Raw genomic sequence first — 18,874 nt, 5'->3', positions numbered from 1 at the left:
AAGGCACCCAGCGAAGGATTCACTTCAACCTGCCCCTATAGATGGCCAGAACCCTGACTTGGAAAAGAAGTTAACCCTGGCTTCAGGGGCTGTGGAGGCAGCAATATTCCAGACTTAGCAAGTCAACATTAGTGAACCCATTTTCCCCAATTCTCCATGTGGCATGAGCCCCTTCTGGTGCTCGGATCCAGTCTTAGAACAATGAAGAGATAGAATACCAATCAAAAAATGGGCCAAGTTCACCAACACAACATTTCACAGAACAGAACCACAAATGGCCCATAATCATATGGGGAAAAGGTTCAGCATCACAAGTCATCAAAGAAATGCACATTAAAACAATAAGGTGACAAAATTTATTGATGAACAGACTGGTAAAAATGAAAAACAATTAAAATACCAAGAGTTACCGGAATATGAGGAACCAGGCATTCCCACACAATGCTGGTGTGAAATTAGCACAATCTTTCTAGAAGGCAACCCAGAAATGTGTTTACTAAACGCCTGCATAGTTCCTTTGACAGAGTAATTTCATTTCTAGGAATTCAAATGAAGAAAAGGCATATGCAAAGATATTCATTTCAGCATGGCTTACAGGAGCAAAAAAAAAAAAATTATAAACTACTTAAATGACTAACAATAAAGGATTGATTAAATGCATTATGGTTCAACCCTTAATATTATATAACCATTAAGATATTAAGTAGAATACTTGTTGATGTGGAAAGACAGTGACAGCATATTGTTTGGAGGACAAAAAAAAAAGCAAGCTACAACAGTGAGATTCCAAGTTACAATTAGTAAGTAAAGAATGACTCCATTTTTGTACAAAAGATACAATCCATAGGAATCAACAGGAAAAAGTCGGAAAACATATAAAAATTAAGAGTGATTAGATTTGGGTAAGATTACATATTTTCCATTTTTTTCCTTATGCATGCCAGTATTTCCCAACAATTCTATAATTAAATATTTTTAAATGATAACAGGTTGGACTTAATTATTTAAAGTTCCTGCCAACTCTGGGGTGGTGGTGGTGGGATGAATTGGGAGATTGGGACTGATATATATATACACTAATATGCATAAAATAGATAAGTAATAAGAACCTGCTGTATAAAAAGTAAATAAAATTCAAAGAATTTTTTTAAATAAATAAATGAAAATAAAGTTCCTGCCAACTCTGACATTTTGGGCACCTATGCTTGATGCCCCAAGTGACTTCGAACAACCCAGATTTAGTGTGGGCTTACTGTGTGGCCTTTGGAGCCTAAGTCATTGCCCACAGCTGCAGCCCTCTGCATTCCTCTCTTCCGTACTCTGCCCGGCTGTCTCCCCAGCCAGCCTGAGTGCTTCCCTTGTCTGTAATTCCTGTGCCTAGCCAAGAGCTGAGCAAAGGAGCTCAGCATGGTGACAGGTGCCACGGGGCACAAAGAGATGAAAGGCACAACTCTAGTTCCAGAATCTTACTGGGACGGAACGCACACACAAAGTGCTTGGTTGTATAACACAGACTAAGAAAACCAGAGGCTAGAGAAAGCAGGGCAAGCCGGGTTGGGGAGGCCTGCTAGAGCTGAGGGCCATGCAGGAATGGTGGGTGAGGGCACTGCAGGCAAGGGGCACAGCCTGAACAACGGGAAGCCAACCCAAAGTCCTTTGGGAACATGCCCCAAACCTTTCCAAAAAACTTTCACAATCCTTGGTCTGCCGAATCTCTGAACTTTGCCCTGAATGGGTAAAAGTTAAGTCTCCTAAACAGGAGCCCTCCCTCTATCTAACCCTGGGTTAGCCACCAAAGACAAGTCTTTGGGATAGAGCCGATAAATTACTTTTACTCACTCTCCCCACCTCTTCCAAAGGGGGAGGGGAGGAGGGGAGGGTCTGGGGGGAGGAGAGGAAGTTGCAGGAACAACAGACATCTCACATGCAAACAGTGCTCACCGCAAGCAACCGAGGGCCTTCTCTTGGGGCGCCACCAACCCCATTTGACAGATGGAGGAAAGGAGGCTCAGAGAGTTAAAATGGCTTGCTCCAGGGTCACCCAGCCAGAGAGTGGGGAAGGCGACTCCACTCAGGCCTTCTGACTCCAAGTCCAGTGCTATTTCGAGGTAACACACAGGACCTGGAGTCAGGAGCCCTGGATGGCTCTGTCACCCACTGGCTGCGTGGTCCTGTACCAGCCGCTCAGCCCTCACAGCCTCTATCCCCAACTGTAAAATGAGGAGGCACGCGATGACCCGCCCAGGTCCTCTTCCGGCTGGCTCTATGAGCCTTCTAGGGGCGGCTGCAAAGCTCCCCCTATCAATTACATTGCCCAAGTTGGGCCGGCAAAGATCACCAGAAGAGCTTCAGCCTATCACGTGGTTAAATAAAAAAAGCAAAACGTCCCGGATTAACTTTCACTGCACTGCTTCTGCTGATACCTGATTACCCAATTTTCAAGTTTCCTTAGGTGAAATATCCCTGCTGGGTACGCACTCCGGACGGCTAAAAGGGCAAAAAATTATTGGTGAGCCAAAGAACACAGAAGATGGAGTTAAACCCAAAACGGACAAGTTCTTGCTATGAGTCTCTGAACAAGTCTCTGGCAATTTCAGGCCTCCTTCATTCGCGTCTTAGGGAAAGGTTTGGAGTCAGCCCCAGACAAGTAAGAGGGCCGAGGGCAGAACTTTCCTAGCGGCAACTCGATCCACCCCGCATCCAGTCCCCCTGGCCCCAGGCTGTCGGCTGGGGGGCCGGGGGCGCCGTGGTGGTGCCAGGGCTGGGATCGGCCTTCGGAGCAGACATGGGAGCGGGGCGAGTGACTGCGCCCGGTGACCGCCGCGGGAGCTACACTGCAGTTTCGTCAGAGGTAAAGGTACGCGCCCGGCGCGCGCGGCGTGTGCACACAAACACACACACCCGCGCGCGCAGACCGTTCATCACACTCTTCCCCCGGCCTGGAGAAGCGCGATCACACGCCACCAGCCTCTTCGGCCCCTGCCCGGAACCCACCCAAGCGGGCCCGCCACCGACCACGAGTCCCCGCAGCTCCCTGACGCATGAACGTCCGCAGCGGGCGAGGACCGGCCTTCTCCTGCGCGTGGCGGGCTTCCTCTCGGCGACACCCCGCCACGCCGCTCGGTTCCAGCAGCCAGCCAGGACTCGCCACCCAAGGTCCGCCAGAGCTGAACGTCTCGTCTGCTGCGTCCCCTCCAAGTCGCATCTCAAGGCAAGAAGTCAGCTAGCAAGCCTCTCCCCGCCCACCCGGTCCCATGACAGCTGCTGCCGCCCAAAGACAGGCAGATATAACAAGAAGCAAAGTTTCCCTCTCTCCCCTCCCACATCCCGCCCCCCCCCCGACTTCCCCCTCCCTTCCAGTGTTATGCAAAACAAGCCGGCAACGGCGCTCCGACTCCAGGTACCAAAGCAGCCCTAGCGAGCCGCGCCCGGGAGCGCCCAGCGGCCCCTCTCGGAGCACAGGCATGCGCCCGCATCCGGGGTCTCATTCTCGGCTCCGCCGCATCCCCAGCCGCCCTGCTACCGGCAGCGGGGCGGCCGTAGAAAAAGCCCTAACTATGGGGCCAAACTTTATGATTGCAACAGGCATGGGGTGGGGAAAACTAGGGAAGGGGTGGGGGGCGCGCACGCCTTGTGCTGGCATTTTCAGTGCAGCTTATCCCAGCAGCAACCCCCCCCCGCCCCTGTCTCCAAGTTACCAGCTTCCTCGCCCCCCCCTCCAACTCCCGGCACACCAGGGCACCCTCTCCTGTCACGCGCGTGTCTCCGGTGGGGCTCCCAGGCGCCGCCAGAGCCCGGGACGCCGCCTCGCCTTCCCTTCCCCCAGCATCGCCGAGCGCGCACCGGGGCCGCGCGCCGCAGGGGGACCCAGGCATCCCCAGACAGTCCTCCGCCCCCATCCTGCCGTGCTTTTCCCCCCGGGGGCTCCGCCGGTTAGCGAAACCAGGAAGGTTCTATCCCCGCCCGCATGTCCACGTGCCCCGCAGACCCCTATGGCTTCAGCGGGCAACTGGCAGGAAACTCCGCGCTGCTGGCGCTTTGGGGGAGCCTTGGCGGGGGAGGGGGGCAGCAGCAGAACGCGGGGTATTCGAGACTGGAGAATCAGGGGACTCCGGGGACCGGGGCAAGCGCCTGTGCCCGGGCCACAAGTCCACGTGAAAGTACGGCAGCAAGTGCCGGGAGCCTGAGGGCGCGCCTCCCGCACCCAGAGCCAGCGTAAGGGTCCCCCACACCTTGGCGCGGCTCAACCTCCCCAAGGAAGCGCAGAACCCCCCAGCTCTGCGGGCGTGGGGGCCGGACTCCAAGCAACGAAGGCTAGACCCTCCCCAGCGGCCGTAGCACCCCCAACGCTCCGGCACGCGCGGGAGGACCTCCACCTCCCAGTCCCCATAACGAAGCGCATCGCAGGGTGCACGGAAGGGGGGCTCTGCAGCCTGGAACCCCCGATCCCCCCAACACGCCCACCGCTGCCTCCCGGCCTCCGCGGCTGCGGCGGCAGCCCCCGCAGCTCAGCAGCCCTGGCTCTGGGCCCGTGGCCCCTGCTGGCCGTACCTGCGTGTCGGCGAGATAGTTGAGGAAGAAGGAAGAGAGCTCTTCGTCCAGCAGCGCGCCGCAGTCGTTCCCCGCCATCTTCCAGCCGCGGCTGCAGCGTGCGGCGGAGTCAGCGCCGAGCCGGCCGGGGGGAGGGAGCGAGCGAGCGAGCGAGGAAGGGAGGCGGGAGGAGGGAGAGAGGCCGGCGGGAGGAGGAGGGCGGAGCTCGGGCCCCGGCTGCCGCAGGGCAGCTGGCTGCGGGGGCGGGGCCGCGCGGTGCCCGCTCGAGCAGGGGGTCGCGCCCCCACTTTCCTGCGCAACGTCTGGCGCCGCGATCCTCGCCCGCTGCCCCCTGCCCGGGAGGAAAGCGCCCGTAGCCTGGTGACGGTGCCCAAGCCGACAGTCCGATGCCTGCGCAGCAATGCGGGCAGCCCACCGCTCCTGCCAGAGCGAATCACGTTGCGTTAGCACTGGGCGGGTCCTTCGAGACAACCTGCTTCGGCACAGCTGGGGAAACTGAGGCCTGGGAAGGTGGAGGACCTCGTTTGAAGCCACAGTGCAGTTCAGTGCAGGAAGACAAAGCCCAGGTCTGGCTGCCCTGGAGGCTTGAGTTTGTCATGCCGGGCTGCAGGCCAGAGAGGGAGGGATACCATAGGTCAAAGGTGGAGAAATCTGGGAAGGCTCCTCAGAGGGAGTGGCTTTTTAAAAATTCTTTTCCTTAGAAGATACGTTGACCCATATTCCAAATGTAACCCTCTTTCTCTCTTAAGTATCCCCTCACTCCCTAATTCCCCCCAACCCCCCAAAAAAAACCCCAAAACTTCAATGACTTCTCTTACCATGGCCCACAATGTCTTCAAATGGCCAGCCTCCTGCATGCTTCCCCAGGCCCACTGGCCTCCTCCCAGTTTCTTGGGTGAACCATCTCACAACAGGGTGCTGTCCCCTGCCAGCGGATGTTCATCTAGTAAACCACATCTTCACCGCATCCTTCCTTGCTGCCCCTCAGACTGTCAACCCATTCCCTCTCCCCCTACTCCAACCGTCCTGGGCTCCCTTAGTTCTGCAGGCCTTTAAAACACTGGTTAACAGTTGTCATTTTACATTAGTTTCAGTGAAGATTTGATCTTGGAATCTCTTCCTACTAGACTCTTAAGACCCATGGAAGCAGGGCCTGAATCTGCTTTGGCACATGCTATGTCTCCAGTGCCTGGCATATAGTAGGTTCTTAATAAATAATGTGTTAACTAAAAATCACAGAGGATTTTGATCCCCCATTACCACCACCACACATTGTGTAGATAAGGAAACTGCCCAGAGTCAAGGGTGCACATGGAGTGAGTGCCAGAGCCAGAACCAGGACTCGGGTCTCCTGACGCCAACCTTGAACTCTCATCATCATGCCCTGCTGTTTGCCAGGCAGGAGATGAGGGCACCGCCTGGGTAAAGGCAGGAAGGCGGGAAGATTTAGCCCTGTTTTATTGGGCCCTCCTGCCTCCTTCTCTCCTCCCACCCTGAACTCACAAGGGCTGACCCACCCTGCCTGCCCTACCTGGGCTCCCTCCCAGCCAGAGGAGGAAACAGGGAGGGTCCACAGTACACCTGCTCAGACTTGAACACCAGGGCAAGAGCTTCCTTCTTCTCCAGCCTGAGGTTCCCAGAACCGCAGGGCATGATTTCACTCTTTGGGCTTTAGACCAGTGAGCTTTTAAGGGACAATGAATCCCAAGAGAAAGCCTAGGACTTCCCCGGCGGTCCAGTGGTTACGACTCTACTCTTCCAATGCAACAGACGCGGGTTCGATCCCTGGTCAGGGAACGAAGATCCCACATGGCACGCAGCCAAAAACAAAAACAAAAAAACGAGAGAGAAATCCTATGTGTAACCTTGGAGCACTAACCTGGTAGTCAGTAGTCCCAGGTTCTGGTCCAGCCCACCACATCTCATTCCAATATTGGGCAACTCAGGGAGTTAAGAGCATGGGCCCTCTAGTCAGATTGCCTGGTTTTGAACGCCTGCAAGTCATTTGGTCTCAGGCCTTGGTTTCCTCATCTACACAAATGGGGATCATAGAATTACTTACTTCAGGACTTCCCTGGTGGTACAGTGGTTAAGAATCCGCCTGCCACAAAAAAAAAAAGAATCTACCTGCGAATGCAGGGGACACGGGTTCAAGCCCTGGTCGGGGAAGATCCCACATGCCGCAGAGCAACTAGGCCTGTGTGCCACAACTACTGAGCCTGCGCTCTAGAGCCCGCGAGCCACAACTACTGAGCCCGTGTGCCACAACTGCTAAAGCCCGCACGCCTAGAGCCCATGCTCCACAACAAGAGGAGCCAACGCAATGAGAAGCACCGGAACGAAGAGTAGCCCCTGCTCACCACAACTAGAGAAAGCCCGCACACAGCAACGAAGACCCAATGCAGCCATAAATAAATAAATAAATACTTTTTTTAAAAAAAGAATTACTTCATAGGGATGTTATGATGATCAAGGAGATGACATATGGAAAGTGTTTGGCACAGTACCTGACTTCATGGGGAAAATGCTAACCTCTCTGGTTTTCTGTTTCCTCATCTGTAAAAATGGGGATAAAATATTTGTCTCTCGGAGGCCCTGGCCAATGTTACTTTCCTTTCCTCCAGCGCTTACAGGTTGCTGGCTACCTTGAACTCCAATAGGTCTGGATTTGAATCCTGGTGCTCACTAACTCTGTGCCCTTGGTTGTTTACTTAACCTCTCTGAGCCTCAGTTTCCTCCAGGTAGGGATCTTGTGAGGATTGAATGAAACAATGTGTGTAAAATAAATTGCCTAGCCCTGCACCTGGCAAAGAGGAAGTGCTAATTCTCACGCTCATCATCGTCACCACCATCACCAGTGTCATCAGCATTAGCACTAAGGATGTGAGCTCTCCTAAGGCCCCGCTTTTCTGCTGTTGCGCATAGACACCAGAGTCAGAGCCCCACAGGACTCTGTTTCCAAGAAGTGTCCCTACCAGATCCAGCCTGGCCTCTGATTGGTGTTGTGCCCCTTATAACCCAGGGACCATTCTTGGAGGGTCCCCAAGGCCAGCCATCTCTAGCCTTGGCCTGGCAGAGCTGCAGTGCCAGACAGGGCCTCCCAGGGAAGCCCTCAACGCTCGCCCAATGGCTTTTGTCTTTAAAACCCTGATGTTGATAGAAAAGCCACAAATTGCCCAGCTTCAGGGCGTTTCTTACTAACCCCTGTGTCCTCAGAACGGGCTTCTGGCTGGCAAGAAACTCAGGTGAAAAGGCACCTCACCTGAGATATCCAGCTTCTTTTACAAAAACACCTTATCCCAGGAATTCCTTTATCAAGGGCCAACCACAGAGTCAACCTCATCACCTTCTCTGATTCTTAAAAGCCCTCAAGAAACCTAACAGGCTAGATGATCTTGTGCAGTTAGCTTCACGTATCTGAGGCTGCTACCCTACCTGTAAAAACAAAAGGGTCCGGCTAAACCAACCTCTACTGAACACTCCAGCCCAGATATCCTGGCAGTTTATAGGTATCAACCTAAACTTAACAGCTTTTCTGTACTGTGCATGTGCCAGACACCTGAGTTTATATCATGTCAGATTGTCTTCAGCAACCCTGAGTAGTCGGCAGTGTGATATCCATTTTATGACTGAGGAAACAAAAAAGCTTAAAAGGGGTTAAAGTGATTAGCCCAAGACCAAGCAGTTAGAGACACAGCTGAGATCTGAAGCCAGATCTGTGCATGGTCTAAGCCACAGATGCTTGAAAGGGATTGAGGAAAACCTCACACCAGCAACCCCTCCCGGGAAGCTGGAATGGTGGCACATTTCCTATTTTATGACTTTCAGGTGAAGGGCAATAATCATGCCAAACTTGGACTTCAAGTGCCTCAACTCCTATCTCCTCTGCCTTTTATTGGCCTTGCCTCTCCCGAGATTAGTGAAAGTTTCCCCTGCCCATACCCTGGGCAAAGCCCAGACCGCCCCGGCTCCATGGAAATGGCTACAGCAAAGTGAACCTATTTGACTTGAATATTTTAGTCACTACCAACAAATCCTCAAAAGTAAAAAACATCAGTGTTTTCTATCTTCTGATAATAGGAGAATGCTTTACTCAGATATTACAGCCATGATTCTCAAACTCTGGAGTCATGTCAGTCACCTGGGCCCCGTCAGCAGAGATTACAATTCAATAGGTCTATGGTGGGCCCAGGCATCTGCATTTCATAGGCTCCCCTAAATGACTCTGCTGCAGGAAACTACCCATCATTCAATAGATGTTTAATGAGCACCTACTATGTGCCAGCCAGTGTGATCAGTGAACACAACAGCTGCCACCCCTGCCCACATTCTATTCAACACAACTGCTTAGTGAATTTTTGTCGAGTGAATGGGGGAGATAGGACATGGGTCTTGGTAATCACTGAGGTTTCCTGCCAGCTGCTCATAACTCTGATTCTCTGACCCAGACCAGGGAGTCAGACACACACCTATTTCCCACCTATTTCTCCAGTCCCAGGAGGCAAGGACTCAAGCCAAGAGGAACTAAAAAGTTACCTGGTTTATGTTGTTAATTTAGAAAGCCAGCTCCATCTTCTATTGAATTGTAGAACTTGAGAACCGTGGAGGGGCAGTGAAGGGTATGTTATCTACCAGCTTCGCTGTACAGGTAGAAGAATGTGGCGGAGGTCATACAACCCTTCAGGGGCAGAGCCAGGACTAGTAGCCAGAGCTCCAGATTGGGTAGTGCTCAGGTGTCTTCACAGGACAAACTTCTCAGGGCTGAGGCTGTGGAAGACATCATCCAGTTGCGTCAGTCAAGGGTCTCAGAACTGGGGACAGGGGTTTCTGGCCCTTGAAAGTCCATCATAAGCAAGGCACTTGTTTGTGTTGCCCTCTTCTTCCTGTAGGGCTAACTTATAAACTCACCAATACCTTTGGGAGATACTTACCAGATCACTTTCTCTTTGACACACTACAAATGATGAAAGGGTTTCCAAATCAGCCAGTGAGGGCAGTAAACAGCTGTGAAGTCAGCTATGACTGTTTTGCAGTTTTGAAAGGACAGATTTTCATTCACCCTCTTCTGCCTTGTTAATGACTGTGCACAAGTATGGGAATCATGAAGCGGGGTAGGAAGAGAAACACCTGCTTTTTCCCCATCTGCCCACAGATCAAAATGATCCCAGACATGTGTGACAGATAAATGGGCCCTCCTTATGCCCATTTGACAGATGGAGAAACAAAGGCCCAGAGATGTGAATTATTCTTTTTTTTTTTACAGAGATGTAAATTCTACCAGGTTATTTTTTATATATATATATATAAATATCTACCTATATATCTATATCTATCTATACATAGATCAACCTATCTGTCCCACCTAACCTAGAATTTTGTGTGGATCAAGTTCACTTACAAAGGACTTTGAATTTTACATTCACAATCCTAAATCATCAGTAATGCTCCTTTGGAAATTTATCCTAAGGGTCTGATTCAAAAGCTGGGACCACTACAGCATGATGTTTATGTGGATAGATAAATAGATAGATAGATTCAACAAATATTTTTAGAACCTGCTGGGTGCTACAGACCTGTGCTACAGGCCCACAAATGGTAACCATAATACAATCTTTGCTCTTGCGTAACTCACAGCTCTGATCTCCACAACATGCAGGGGAGAGACTAGTCAACCTGCAGCTTGCTAGGGAGGGTGTAATAAGTTCCTTAATGGAGGAAGTTGCGGGGCTGAAAACTGGGTGGGGCTGGGAGAAGAGTCCAGGGGAGAGGCGGGATCTGAGCCAAGACAATGAAAGTAGTAGGAGGGATATGGAAGAGTGGGTGGACTGAAGCCATATTTTAGAGGAGGGATCAATAGTCTTTGGCCATAGGTAAGAAATGGTGGGGGAATTACAGGGAATGGTCAGGACACCCAGGTTCTGGCTTCACTGGATGATTGGTCTTAGAAGAGAGGCAGCTCAGAAGGAAGTCTCCTAAGGAGTATTTTCAGATGACTGTGGGATGTTCAAGGGGAGACATACAAGGGGGGCACATTGATGCCAAGCAAAAAATTGGAAAGAACCTCAACATCTAGTAAGACAGTTCAATTCCACACCTAGTTACAGACAGTAGACAAAAGCTCACACATGTGTGCAGAGAACTGTGTCCAAGGATGTTCAATGCAGTATTGTTAATTATGGTAAAAATAAAGGTTACAGGAAAAATGAACTGTAGGGTGAGATCACACAATGGAATATTAGATACTTGTGAAAGTCAATAACAGCTGCATGAATCCACAAAGATAAATCACAAAAGCAATAAGTGAGATCAACAAGCAGCCTAAGGATACACACAGTATTATGCCACTTACGCAATATTTTAAAATATGCAAAATAACACTCCATAACGCTGGTCAATGCATGTATATGAAGTAAAAGCATAAACACGGGACAGCAAAGACACAGATCATTTTAGGAAAGGAGAGGAGAGAGGGATCCAGGGCTGGCTTCGTGGTGTGTGAAGCGTGCACCTCATGCGTGCAGTCACACTGGCCCTGGTCATGCTCTGCTGTTGCCATCTTGAAATTCATAATGAGTTTTGAATAAGGGTTCCCACATTTCATTTTGCACCAGACCCTGCAAGTTATGTAGTTTGTCCTGGCGGGATTAGAGTACATTGTACGTGAGAGAGCTCCAATTGTACCTGTGATTTTTTTTTTTTTAATCTCAAAAAAAATTTTTTTTTAATTCATTTAGGTATTTATTTTTGGCTGTGTTGGGTCTTCGTTGCTGCACGCGGGCTTTTTCTAGTTGTGGAGAGTGGGGGGCTATTCTTTGCTGCGGTGTGCAGGCTTCTCATTGCAGTGGCTTCTCTTGCTGCTGAGCATGGGCTCTAGGCGTGTGGGCTTCAGTAGTTGTGGCACATGGGCCCAGTAGTTGTGGCTCATGGGCTCTAGAGCGCAGGCTCAGTAGTTGTGGTGCACAGGCTTAGTTGCTCCGCCGCATGTGGGATCTTCCCGGACCAGGGCTCGAACCCATGTCCCCTGCATTGGCAGGTGGATTCTCAACCACTGCGCTACCAGGGAAGCCCTCGAAAATGTTTTTAAAGTATCAGTATTTGTTAAATCTATGTAGTGTATTGTTCCCTGTGCTTTTTTGTACGTTTGAAATATTTTATAATACAAAAACAATGAAGATGTAGTTATATAAATAGTGGTTTATTTACTTGAAATACACTGCAGAAGGTAGAAATCTATATGGAAAATGTACAGGAAAACATGTATAACATTAAGTGAAACAGAATTATAAAAGTGTTTGTAAAGTGATTATAGCTATATGCATAAATGTACATGTAAAGTGTGTATGTTAGAGTGACATAAGGAGTGTAAACAAATGAAACGTGATTAGGATGGCAGAAATAATTTCTTTTAATATTTTCATTTGTGTTGTTACAATTTTGTTTTTACAATCAATGAAATAAAATGTAACTTGCTGTCGAGCTCCTCTGATAAACTATGTTGCTGAGTGCTGTGTTATTTAAGTAACAAATATGCATTATAGCAGGGATATTTCAGAGACTCAAGATCTCAACATAAAGGAGTAGCTATGATGGAACTTTTGGGAAGCCTCCCTAAAATGAGGCCTGAACTGGAAGTCAGGTTGGAGTCCCACTCTGGCACTGAACTCACATTTGGACAAATCTCTTCTCCAACCTAACACTCAAATTCCCAGTCTGCACACCAGTGGGCTTGGACTGGATCAACCACCCCAAACATACCTTGGATGGGTGTCTCCCCGAGACCTCTGCCTTGACGGTGAGATGCTCTGATTCCCTATCCCCTTTGCAGGGGAGATCATCCGGTCCATATGTATTTTGGCAGCAGAGACGGTTGAAGTAAGGATACTGAGGGCAGAATCCAGGTCAGTAGGCGACCCCAGGAGTATTTTACATGGGGTGAAATCTCCTTGGCTCCTGGAGCAGCCAGAATGGCAGAATCCCAGGGAAAGGGCATGGCCTTACCGGCAGGGCAAGGCATAGAGGGCACAGCATGGCATCATGGGCACAGCATGATGGGTGCAACCCTGCTCTCTTCAGCTTCCCTGAGAAAACTGACAGACAACTCAAAAGAAGAAAAATTGGTTGAAAGGGAATATTCCACCTTCTGTCAGAGTTATTTTATTATTTTTTCATTATAAATTATTTTAACTTACAAATGACATAATTATTTTATCCTTGTATATTAAAAAAAATAAACAATACAAATAAAGGACAAGGTTCTGTCACCAACCCACCCAACACCACTCCCTCCCCACAGGTGCCCACTGTTTGTATATCATGAATGGCCTTCCAGAAAAGAAAAAAAAAAAAAAGGGTATTTTTCTTTGTTTTATATACTCATTATAAGACCTAGAAACACTCAAAGTTTCATTGAGACTTTTAAACAAAAACAGAATCCTACTATAATAATTACTATTTTGTAATTTCCTTCTCAATGTGTCTTGGAGGTCTTTCCATATCAGTACATATAGATCTACCTATTCCTTCAAATTGATGCATGGCTTTCCCCATGGTGAGTGTGCCATGGACTTGATTTGTAACTGTTGGTCCATCATGTTTCTAGACTTATGTTCTCCAGGTTATATGGTCCTGGTTATATCACTAAAGAATATGCAAATTTGGGGTTAGAAAATAATGACAATGGATGCATTCCTTTATTCATTCAATCAACAGAAGGCTGTGGAATGCTTACTTTGAGTATACCCTTCATCTTTTAATACACAATCAAGCCAGATATGCATAGTTTAGAAAATAACATCAGTCAAGTTGCTACATTGTTTGAAATTCATTCATCATTCCTTCATGAGCAAACTACTTTGTGCCACGTATTCTGCTAAACTTTGTGGGACTATACAGTATTAGTTGTGATTGCTTTGGTTGCAAATAACAAAAAACCCTACTTAAACTGCCTTTAACAGGTAATGTATTGGCTTCCATAATTAACACATTTAAAGGAGGAATGTTGCCAGGAAGATGTGGAAGTTCATTTCTCAGCTCTCTTTTCCTCTGTGTCTGCTTCATTCTAAGACAAGTTCTCTCCCGGTGATGGCAAGGTGGTATGCTCCAGGCCCAAACCCAATCCTCTTAGCAAGTCCAGCAAAGGAACTGTCCCAGTTGTCCAGCAAAAGACTAGGATTCACTCTGATTATATCAGTTTGGCTCAAATGCCCATCACTAAGCCAATCCCTGCTCTGATTGGTCAGTACTGGGTTACATGCCCACCTCTGAATCCAGGAGTCAAGCTGTTTCATGCAACCCCCCCAACGCCCAAACCAAGGTTTCTTAACAAGACACCATTAATTTGAATGGAAAATAATTACATCCTTTTTACTAACTTCAAACTGAAATTTAGCATTTCCTTCTATTATGAATGTAGCAAACAAAGCACAGCGGTATTAAAAGTTTCTATAACTTTGGCACCAATAGAAATCACAGATATTTCATATCATATCACAGAATATCATTTGTGTTCATCACTATTTTGAAATTACAGTAGCTATTAGACCAACTAGATCTTGTGTGTTAATAAAAAATATATATTGGGCTTCCCTGGTGGCGCAGCAGTTGAGAGTCTGCCTGCCGATGCAGGGGACACAGGTTCGTGCCCCGGTCTGGGAAGATCCCACATGCCGTGGAGCGGCTGGGCCCGTGAGCCATGGCTGCTGAGCCTGCGTGTCCGGAGACTGTTGCTCTGCAATGGGAGAGGCCACAACAGTGAGAGGCCAACAAACCGCAAAAAAAAAAAAATATATATATATATATATATGTATATATATATATTATTATATCAAAATTTCTTTTTCTTACCATTTGATAACTATTTCAATATAATTGACTTCTTATAAATCATTTGTAGTTGATATTAAGCATTTAAAAACATCAATCTGAGGAGGGGTCCATAGGCTTTTACAGACTGTCAGGGGGTCCATAGCACACAAAAAAGGTCTAGATATAGTATGGGGGAGGGGTGTCTCCCTAAAAGGAAATCAGGTGCCTTTGTCAGAGAAAGATGAAAAGGTGCTGAGTAGGCAGAAACAACTGATGTCCACACCAAAGGGATACAGAGATGAATCAGATGTGAGCCTGCCTCTAAGCCAGTTAGACAAGGTGTCGGCACTTCCACCGCAGGGGGCACAGGTTCCATCCCTGGTTGGGGAACTAACATCCCGCATACCACAAGGCCAAAAAAAAGAAAAAGCAGTACACCTAAGGACTTAACCACAGAATTAAATATCATAATGAAAAGAGGTGTATAAAGATGTCGCTCATTCTCGAAGGATTCCCATCATCAAAAACAATGAAAGACAATGGTGATACATGAAATTAAATGTAAGCATAGAAGTTAGTGGGACCATTTTTTAAAAATATGCAATGATAATTCTTAAGAATATTTTGTTCCATAAACCAGGATTAGTAATACTTCTCTGTGACACTCTCCAACCCTTTTAGAATTATCTTGAGGACCATTTAAGACAAAGATGTGAGAGTATTTTAAAACCCTCCAGTAGAATAATTACTGTTGGGACTCTTTACAGTTTATAGAGCATGGTCCTACTCATGAGCTCCATTCCACTCCTTGTGATGAGTAATCTCCTGCCTCAGGGCCTTTGCACTTGCTGTTCCCTTAACCAGGAGTGCTCTTCCCTCAGCTCCCCTTGTGTTTTGTTCTCATTCTTCAGCCCTTAGCCCAAATCTCACCTTGTCAGGAAGGCCCTCCCTGACTATCTGATCTAAATTAAATCTCTGAAATTATCTTGCTTGTTTACTTATAAGACAAGCAAGGCAGGAGAGCAGGAATAGTGTCTTGTTACCCACAGTGTCCCCCAGAATCTAGGACAGTTCCTCCCACATGGAAGGATGCTATTAAATGAGGAGTGATCGACATCTCTGTGAAATTGGTAGCCAGGCCTGTGGTACGGAGGAGGAAGCTGAGGCTCAGGGAGGAGAAATGACTTATTCAAGTTTCTGTGGCAGGTATGGTAAGCACATAATTAATTGTCCAGCCTGGAAGGTTTTTACCCTGGACACATGCTAAGCTGACAGGACACGGGATAGCAGGTGTAAACTGAAACAGCAAACAAAGACACCTGGTCACACTTCAGAAGGGGGACTAAACCCTGGCAAGTGTAAGCCATGTTCTTTCTGCTAAATCTGAAGTTCTGTGAAAAGTCAAGGTCAGCAAATTACTTTCCCCACATGCCTCTGCCCCACAGGGAACACTAACCTACGCAGCTCAGGAGCAGCTGATCATCACGAATCTGCTGACTTTATTGTCCCCCAGAAGTCCTGAGAAGGTTCTCACAGCAGAAGCCAAGATTTCTTCTGTGGAAGTAGGTGCGACGGTAGAATGAACAAAATTAAACCTGGATTTCCTCTGTGAAGAGAAGGAGGAGAAGCTCATGAGATCACTTTGCTCTGCAGATGCCGACTGCCCTGCATAGAATCCAGCAACATGCCTGCCCTTTGACCAGGTCTCCCTGTCCCTGGGAGTTCACCTTAAAAATGAGCGAAAGGAAGAGAAAAAGCTAGCCAGGCAAAAATATTCACTGAGGTGGACTGGGGGTGGGGAGGCTGGGTTTGGAGCATAGAGTCAGGCAGGCCTGGGTTTGAAGCCCTGCTCTACCACTATCAAAAGAGTGGCCAACAGTGCCGCCCAACCCCTGTGCATGCTGTTCCTCCAGCATCAAGGATGGGGTCTGGCTCTTCCCCTTGATTTCGGACTAGCCTTGTGACTTGATTTGACCAAGAGAATGCAGCAGAGAGGGTGCTATGCCAGTACCAGGCCTAGGGGTCAGGACAGTGGGAGCTTTTGCTTTCGCTCTCCAGGAAGCCAGCCACTGTGTAAAGAAGTTCTGTTAACATGCTAGACAGATCATGTAGATAGAAAGAGACCCTGAAAGATGAGAGACCACAAAGACAGAAACCAGCCGACTCACAGCCATTTCAGCCTCCTCTGCTGTGGCACCAGACATCTGAATAAACCCATCTTGGATCCTCTAGCTCCAGTGAAGTTGCCTCAGTCAGTACTGTGTGCAGCAGAGATGACTCACCTCCACGAAGCCCTGACCACATTGCAGAATCATGAATAAACAAATGGTCCTTGTCCCCTTAAGCGATCACATTTGGGGGCAATTTGTTACACAGCAATAGCTACCTGAATTTGGGCAAATTATTAAAATAATGTGAGCCTCTGTTTCTTCATCTGTAAAATGGGATAACTTGAATACTTACCTTATAGGATTGTGGTGATGCTCAAATGTTACATAGCAAACATTTAGTGATTTTGTGGAATATAATATTATATGATAATATGGTATAATTTCCTGTAGGCGTTAAGTTTCTGTAAGTTATTGGAAGGACTCTACTGGGTAGAATAGTATGGAGCCATTAGAATTCATAAGCATAACGTTTGTGAACAACGAACAAATGAAAACTGGTAGTGTATTTGGGTGGTGCGTTTTATTTACAAATGTACCTTTAGGATTTCTTTAGTGTCATTGTCAGCTTCTTAATAATAAATCATTTTAATGCAATTTCCAAATGGGATTAAGTTTTGAAGAAAACATGGAGAAATGAAAACTGTGTATTTGAGTTTTGGTTTTAGTGAAAATGTACTCAAATTTCCTTTAATTCGATCCTCATAAAAAATAAGTTTAGTGCAATTATTAACTAGAAAACTGGTCATTGTGTAATTTATCCAGCGGTATTATGAGCCCAGCAGAGAACTAGGTGTTTGCGTTGCTTTGTTTATTCAACAAATAGCAAGAGCTCAAGGGGAGGGATTTCCATGCTTTGTTCTTTGATGCCTCCCAGCAACTCTATGATGTCAGTGGTGTTATCCGCATTTCACAGATGAGGAAACTGAGACTCAGAGAGGTTAAGTTACTTGCCAAAGTCATTCAGCTTGGAAGTGGCAGAACTGAGATTTGAATTTAGGTCTCTTGAGACTGTCTTCCCATCATCAAAGCTCACTCCTTTGCCCACAGCAGTGCAGACTGCTCCGAACAGAGACTGACCAAGCAAGTTTGTGAGCAGCGAGAGGCAGCACTCTCACAGAACGACAGCATGGAGTCAGGAGACCTGGACTTGAATTCTGGGTCACTATGTGGCCCTTCCCTCTGGACCTTAGTGGCCTCACAGGTTAAATGAGGGATTTGGAAAAATACTTGAAAAATTCTGGAGAATAACCCAAACCGTAATCCCTTGGACCTTAACTTTAACTGATTATAGTTAGTATGTTAGTCCTAAAATTGTGCTACAAATATGCCAATGGTACTCAGTTACTATTCTAAGCAGTATTTGGAGTTTAAGTCCCAAGATTTGGGTTCAAAGACTGGCTCTACTTTTGAGTGACTTCGGGCCAGTTTTCTAGCTCTCTGACTCTCAGTTTCAAGGACAATAACAATCATAACCTCTCTCATTGATCATGTGGACCCAGTGAGGTAAACCCTGTGGAAGAACTGAATGTTATATATATATATATCTTAAATGAAAGACACCTTAATGAAATATCAAAGTAAAATTCCATAGTATATACAATCAGCATCAATCTATCTGTTTTGATGTTTTCTAATCATTTAGCAATTCTTTGATAGGTAGATATATATATATTTTTTGAATATGTATATACTATATATGTGATATAGATGATATATAATATTCAAAAAATATATTTTTTGAATATGATATATGAATGGCAACATGCCTGCATCTCTGTGATGACAGAGTTAGAGCTAGGGTGGAAGTTGCCCCCAGCTCCCTGCCCTACCTGCCTCAAGTCTTCCACTTGTCATCACACCTGGAGAGTGGTCTTCCCCGTAACCTGGGGTTACCTCTCTCAATGCATTAACACCTTGAGTGAGAACATTTTCTCTATTAAGTATCTGTTTCCCCCCATGAGACCATGAGCAAATCAAGGCCAGGGACTGATTCTTAATTTTAGATACAGCAGCCCTCACAGTAAATGACATAGAGTAAGTAAATAATATTTGTTAAACTGACTTGAACCCATAGAGCTTGGAGATTTCTTTTCTTTTTTTTCTTAATTTAATTTAATTTATTTTTTTGGCTGCGTTAGGTCTTTGTTGCTGCGCACGGGCTTTGTATAGTTGTGGCGAGCAGGAGCTACTCTTCGTTGCGGTGCACAGGCTTCTCATTGTGGTGGCTTCTCTTGTTGCAGAGCACGGGCTCTAGGCGTGTGGGCTTCAGTAGTTGTGGGACATGGGCCTTAGAGCACACAGGCTTCAGTAGTTGCTGCACGTGGGCTCAGTAGTTGCCCACGTGGGCT

The 18,874-nt window shown here is 47.3% G+C and overlaps 1 protein-coding gene across 1 annotated transcript in view; it reads right to left on the bottom strand.

The window, feature by feature from the left end:
- Window positions 1–7,343, bottom strand: part of PPARGC1B (PPARG coactivator 1 beta) — a 116,003-nt gene extending 108,660 nt beyond the window's left edge. Inside the window, exon 1 of the mRNA XM_082651183.1 lies at window positions 4,552–7,343. Within this exon, the coding sequence (XP_082507309.1) occupies window positions 4,552–4,629 (78 nt within the window). The 5' untranslated portion in view covers window positions 4,630–7,343. The remainder of the gene's footprint in view (window positions 1–4,551) is intronic.
- Window positions 7,344–18,874: the final 11,531 nt, after the last annotated feature.

The sequence above is a fragment of the Grampus griseus genome, assembly GCF_964374135.1.
Source record: "Grampus griseus genome assembly, chromosome: 3".
In the NCBI taxonomy this organism is placed as follows: domain Eukaryota; kingdom Metazoa; phylum Chordata; class Mammalia; order Artiodactyla; family Delphinidae; genus Grampus; species Grampus griseus.
This window is presented reverse-complemented; position numbering and strand designations above follow the sequence as displayed.